The sequence below is a fragment of the Corvus cornix genome, chromosome 9 (assembly GCF_000738735.6).
Source record: "Corvus cornix cornix isolate S_Up_H32 chromosome 9, ASM73873v5, whole genome shotgun sequence".
NCBI classification, from domain to species: Eukaryota; Metazoa; Chordata; class Aves; order Passeriformes; family Corvidae; genus Corvus; species Corvus cornix.
The window spans coordinates 18,984,449-18,991,314 of record NC_046339.1 but is presented as its reverse complement, the minus strand read 5'-3'; the positions used below and the strand labels follow the sequence as shown (position 1 = coordinate 18,991,314).

Here is a 6,866-nt window from a genome sequence, read left to right as displayed (position 1 = left end):
GGGCAATTCACATTAACACCTACCAAAAGAAAAAAGTTATCACAGATGTGCTGATTTAATGCAAGTTTTCAAGTAGCTTTGAATAGCTGTAAGAATCAAATCAGACATCCAGCCTGCCTCCATATTAGAGCCTGCAGAGATTCAGTTCCAGAACACACACTGAGGGGGAAAAACAGCACAGTCACCAAACAAACCCCACGTATGCATTTGCAGAATGATTTGTGAGGAAGCTGAGGACAGACTTCAGATCAAGCACCAACTACTGTAAGAAAAACAATATAAATATCTAACAATGTGCCAGGTTCAAGGACTTGGTTATATTAACTCTGAGTATTTTAAGGAATTACTGCCCCATCAGTTTTGTCAGCGGTAGCTTGTGCTAGCTGGCACTTCAAATGGACACGAGTTTTGTGGTCACCAGTTCCTGAATCTCACTTGACAGACAGGACCTCTTAGTTCGACAGGGGTAACCGTATTCAAATCCAACTGCACAACACATACCACTAGTTTAGGTCATCCATGAATCCCTCCAAAAAGGTCGTATTAAAGGTACAATACACACGCCTTATTTTCAGCTACTATAAAATGGCACAAGATAAAATGATTCACTGGGATCTCCTAATGAATTTTTCATTTTTAATCACAACTATCCAGGCACTGGTGTGCATCAATAATAGAAAAATTAAAAGGTTAAAAAGAGCATACAGTTTAGCACAGAAGGCAACACTTGAATAGAAGCACATAATTTTAATTTGCTTTGAAGTTTAAAGCAATCCAAACAAAAAGTTAACTATATAAATACAGAGTAAATGCACATCATTTACAGCCAACTACATGTATGCAAGAATAATAGCAAACCTCACATGAGTACTGAAGTGTTCTCCATCTGTCATCTGTGAGTGTTTAGCTATGACTCTGAGGGCATAGTTATGTTCACATATGCAGGGTAGGCAGACTCCTAAATAGAAGAACTGAAAAAACTTACATAACTCAGTCTTAACAGACAGAAAGTTGGAAAAAGTAGTACATTTACCTAGGCACACTTCAGCATACAGCTTGTTTTCCAAATTTGAACAGTTTAAACAGGAAGCAACATTTATAAAGGCTCTTCACTCTTTTGTCTCTGGAAGCATTCTTTTACAATGCTACAGTCTGAGGAATGTTACAGGTGTCATAAGAAAAACCGAACAGCAGAATCTGCCATTAACAAACAAACAATCCGCTGTCATTAACATCTCAATCAGCAAGGGAAGATGCGGAGTGTGTTATGTAAACAGATATAGGGCCAGTGTTAATGGATGAGTGGACAGGCGACCTCTCGGTTACAATTAAAACAACCAAAAGATTCCACAGCTCCCTCGCACTACCCACTTCCAAGCACGCAGAGCAGAAACTGGGCCAGGCACAGCGGATCTCCCCGTGCACAGCTGGCCTGTTCCCGCACGGCGCTGCAGGGCTAGGAGGGGCTCAGGGACGGCATTCCCGGGATCAGTTTTCCATGGTTTTACCTGCCGCGACTCCCGCGGGCGGCGCGCCACCTGCCGGCCCCGCCGCGCACCAACCTCGGCTCCGAGCACAGCCAGGGAAATGAGGAACGAATTCACCACTGGGAGCCCTTCACAAATCCTTTCCTCTAGCACAGACAAGGCTGACATAAATACATGACATCCAAATACGAATCATGATGACCAAGCTACTGAAAGTTTAAATGCACTGCTTTCAGCTCTGTAGCTAAAGATATTACTGAATGAAGCATCCTGTTATTCCCTTTGAGTTTTTATAATAAATATCAAGAAAACTATATAAATAATTCAAAGATCTTTGGGAAATATATCAGAGGTAATTTTGCAGGTGCTTGTAGTTTAAAAATAATGAAAAATCCCAAGAAATTTTGGGGTTATGTTTGGTTATGTAAAGGAAGCCAAAACAATCACCCCTGAAGTTTAAAACAAAGCTGGAACACCCTTTAAAGAGGTGGACTAACAAAGCCGATTGTCTGCTTTTAGCTGTTATCTCCTATATTCAATTGTCCTTGTTAATGTGTCCTACTTATCAACTCCAGGGGCTCTGCTTTCACCCAGAAAAGGCACACACAGTACCCAGGGAATTCCAGGGAATACCCAGGAATGGGAGACAAACATAGAACCAAGGGACAATGTATCCAAACAGAGGAGACAAACTCATGAAGCCTAGGCTACTCCAAGTGTTCACTGGATTCATCAACTCCAAAGCTGAGTATAGTCTTTGCCAATTTAAGTTTTGGCTGTGACTGAGTAATATGGATAACCTGAAGAGTGACTCACTTTCTACATCACATGAATTACAGTAAGTCACTATTCCTGCATTTATTTATCTGAACAAAAGCATTGCATCAAGGCTTAGGTCAGTCAAATACTCCAGTCTTTTCCTAGAGAGACCACTAGAAAAAGCTCACTTTAAAACACATTTAAGCACTCCTTTCACTTCTTTGAGACAATCAGGTTCACCATGGTCACACCTCAGACCATGCTATGTCTTTAAAAAGGGAACATTTTCCAAGCAGGGAAGTCAACACAACACTGCAAGGTCGCTGTACTTGCTATGAGTGGCTTTTAGAGGATGAGCAATTAATACAGAGAATTACATGAAATACTCAAATACTTTGACACTGTGTGGAGAACATGACAAGGGTCAATAAAGGAAAGCAAAGGAGAAAAACCCAGACTGATTGCTCTGCAAGCTTTGAGGTTTTACATAGAGCCTACAGAACCACTGCCACAAAGATGCTATATGGATTTACAGCATAAACTCCTGCACAGCTTACACAGAAATCGAACCACATGCTTTGTTTAAAAATCAAACTGCATGTTTCAAACACAGTTTGATTCCAGATAATCAGTAAGAGGAAGAAAAGTTATAAGCCCTAAGAAGGCCACAAAGTGCATAAGAAGTCATTCATAAAATAAAGCCATTGCACATGATGCACAGTTCAAGTGTACTGAAGTACCACACTGGAAGAGCTGAGAGCACAGTTCTGTCCATGCCAGTGTAGCAGCATCTATCCGGAGAAAGCTATTGACCCCAATTTATAATGATCATCTTCCTTGTAAGGATAATGGATGCAGACTGAAAAGGTGTCTGTCTGGAAAGCTGTAAAACTTCCCGTAACATTAAACTGCTTGACACTCCAGTTGTATGATTTTGGAAAACTCTGTAAATTATGACAGAATAAACCAGCTACACCTCACTGCTGAATGCAAGGCATTATTTTGCAATTGGCTTACAGAACAAAACCAATGCCTGAATGATCAGACAACATGGAGGACAAGGTTATACTGTCAGCTGGAGTTCAGTACACAGGCTCAAGCTGACAGAAGTGATACAGTAATTATCAAGGGGAATGCTTTCAAGAAAATCTCATTTGTAATTTCTCCATCCTTCTGCACACAGCCTGTCTGCACTGACAAGATCTATCACAGCTTCAAATGGTTTCTGCTTTCTGGTCACCCTAGCCATGATGATATGCATTTCCCCCCAGTACTCCCATATAAATACTAGTAATCCAAGGCAAGGTTTGCCAGACATTTAAGGGTAATACAACTTGTGCTTAGGCAGCATGAAACTATCTGAGTGAATCCTGTCTTCACAAATGGGAGGCTGGAGTAGTTGAGATTTCTCATCACATTACAAATCCTTAAAAAAGGTTATAAAGTAGCATTCAGCAACTTCTTCCTTAGCTGTGTGAGTGACCTGAACAGGTTGGCAAGGAAAACTGATGATACAGGACAGTGTTTCATAGGCGTCTCTTACTTAAGATAAGTTCCAGAAAAGAAAAAGGATGATGCAGCAGGACTAAAAGTCCACATACACCAACATTAACAGACTGATAACCTGAAGAGTTGAACAGTCAGACCCTCTCTCACTAACCGACAACACTGCTCAAACACCAAAGAAAAAAAGAACAATCAAAACCAAACAAAAAAGCTACACCAGGTATCACCTTTTGTAGCGAAGAAATAACTGTTCTGGGTCCCTGCACCATATTTTGTCTTGAGGTAGCAACATGGAAAACTTTACACACTGACTACTACCTCAGTCTCCTTATGAATCTTCAGAGCAACTAAATGGAAATTTCAGGTATAGAAAGCTACAAAAGTACTGTCTTGCCCATTCTTCCAACAGGTTACTGTGCAGTAAAACAGAACAAAAATGATGTAGTTGAGAGCAATCACTAAGAGAAGTGAATAGGGCTGCTCAGGAACATGTTTCACGTCCCCTCCCTCACCCATTGGGTCTCTGAAGATGACTCAATGGCTTTGTCTAGATTAACAGATGAAAATAAAGGAATAATTCTGAATTAAGAGATGTATGAAGGCATTCCCTATGGGGCAGTTCCCATTTGTCACATTGACATGAGACCACACAAAGGCAGCAAAATTATTCAGAGTTGCCCACAATCAACCTTCTGTTTTGTCCACAGCTGCTAGTTCCTGATACAACGTTCCTTTTGCCCACCACATTGGCATTGACATTCAGTGGTCCACTCCAGTCTTTCAATCTTCCACCTTCTTCCAGAAAGCCTTGTCACACTGCTATCCATCAAGTAAGTAGACTACAACTTCATAGGTGGACATCATGATAGCCGTGTTTGGAATCTGTCTGATCAGGTGTGTAGTTAAACCTCGGTACAGAGAGCCGTACCCTTCCTCTCGCACAAGCAAAGAGAGTGTCTGGAAGAAAGATCTGTATTTTGTTCCCTCTTCTCTTAGTCTTGTTCGTACAACCTCTGTACAAAGAAAACCAGTGAAGAAAAAAGAAAAAATGAGTGGTTACTTTCACCACTTTTAATTATTTTTCCCAGCAACCAATCAGTGATTTTTACACAAAAATCCCCCTCTCCAAGTTCTCAATCTCACAACTCCTCTTTTAAAGGAGGAGGAGGAAGACGAACAAAGTAGCAAACCAAGTATCTGTAAGAACAGAATGAGTTACATTTTTGGCAGTATTAGATACTTGACTAAACAAGGCAAATTGATTTTCTTAGCTACAATCCAGAAGAGGACAATTGCTCGGGCTTACATTTTAGCTCCAAAGTTGACACTGGTTCAGTACTCAGTTCATTAACAATGTATAGACAACTACTTTGCAGGAAGATCAAGTCCAACTGAAACAAACTAGACAGCCTGTTTCCCTAGAAGGGGGACAAGAATTTGCTGGCAAATTATGGAAAATTGCTGAGTATATGGAAAGATTCCAACTGAAAAAGTACCTCTTTGAGCACCTTGGGCCATACCCTGGCAAAATACACATTGCCTATGAAAAGGCCCTGCACTTCCATTTCTGAATACTATACTCATGTTGACCTGCTAAATCTGGTATTTAGACAGGGAAGTATTTTGTGAGCAAGTAAACCAAAGTTGGCTACAAATCTCACTGAGAAGACTCCCTTTGATGGATCTGACTCAGGGTCTCAGCTGCACATGTCCCACTTACCATGGGGATATGCTATTGATGTTGCACATGTTTTGGAAGTGGCAGCAGCCATCATCATTCGAACGAAGTCCGATGCTTCTTTTGCTGATTCATCCTCATTGTCCAAGGCAGAAGCAGTCTTATACTCCAGTAATTTTTTCTTAATACTCTCATAAATGACAAAGTGAATAACAGTCTCAGATATGCCCGCGTAGGAAGCGGACATTCCCCGGTAAAAGCCTTTAAAACCATCCAAGCGATAAACTTTGCGGACACACTCAAAAGCGCTCATTCGCTTTTCTCCACGATTCCTAAAAAGGAGATAACAAGTCCAATATCAACTGGTGCAACCAGTAAGACTGGAAAATAATTAAACAGGTTTGGAACAATGTTTGGAACAACTGTTTGAAACAATTAGGAAATACCTAGCACTAATACTGAGGGGCTCCAAGTCAGATACAGCTAAGAACACATAGAACATGAAACCCTCAAAGGCCTTCAGCACTAAATGCAGGTAAAGCATTACACAGAATCCAAGCCAAACTTCACACAGTGACTAAAGAAAAAGTATCCCATAGAAACATTGAGCAGCTCTAGGCCTCCCCAGTTCTCATGCAATAATACACTAAACTGCTTGGAAACAGACTCCCAAATGGGCTATCAATGTCAGTGACTCATGAGAAAAATGACCATTTCCTTTTGCATAATGGATTTGCCTTAATTGCTGCCTCAATAAAGAGCTCTACAGCATTCAGTGGCCAAGAGTTCAAACAGCAGCCCTCAGCATTACAGCTCTCAGCAAACAACTGGCACAGCAACCAAGACAACACTGGGAGCTGTTATTTGATTGAACTAAGCCACTGCTGATGTCAAGGAAAATGCTCATTAGATAGACCTGTTTCAAGCAGTATTTGGCAAATAAAGGCTTATTCCCATTTTGAGCTTGCTCACTGAATTGAGTTGTGCATATCGAAGTAGTTAAAATATTGTACACAGCTATGCAAACCCACGACAACACTGCATGAGATGTGCTTCACTACAGCTGCAAGGGCAGGCACATGGATTGTGCCAGCAGAGGTCTGAGTGAGCAAGTCACAGCACAGAACAGCAGATAACCTTCTAAGGAGTTATGGTAACTTATATGGACACATATCATATGGAATCATATCAGTGTATCTCCCTACAGTTTTAAACAGATGGGAATATAGAGGTCTGTCTTCCTTCCTATTTGCACAAAATTCTATTTTCATCGCAAGTTTTATAATAAGCAGTTTCTATAGTAAATTCTGTGCCAAGTCCAGACCACTTACTGACTATCCCACATTAGGGCAGTTCCTGTATTTCTATCCATGAAAGAAGTCTTCCCTTTTTATAAGTTAGAAGTCATTGTATGTAAAAAAAAAAAAAAAAGCCAC

General features: G+C 40.8%; 1 protein-coding gene across 1 annotated transcript in view; it reads right to left on the bottom strand.

The window, feature by feature from the left end:
- Positions 1-622: 622 nt before the first annotated feature.
- SLC25A36 (solute carrier family 25 member 36) overlaps positions 623-6,866 on the bottom strand; it is a 30,393-nt gene continuing 24,149 nt past the window's right edge. The window contains exons 6-7 of the mRNA XM_039556729.1: positions 5,473-5,762; positions 623-4,765 (exon numbers count right to left, since the gene is read on the bottom strand). Coding sequence (XP_039412663.1) covers positions 4,572-4,765; positions 5,473-5,762 — 484 coding nt within the window. The 3' untranslated portion in view covers positions 623-4,571. The remainder of the gene's footprint in view (positions 4,766-5,472; positions 5,763-6,866) is intronic.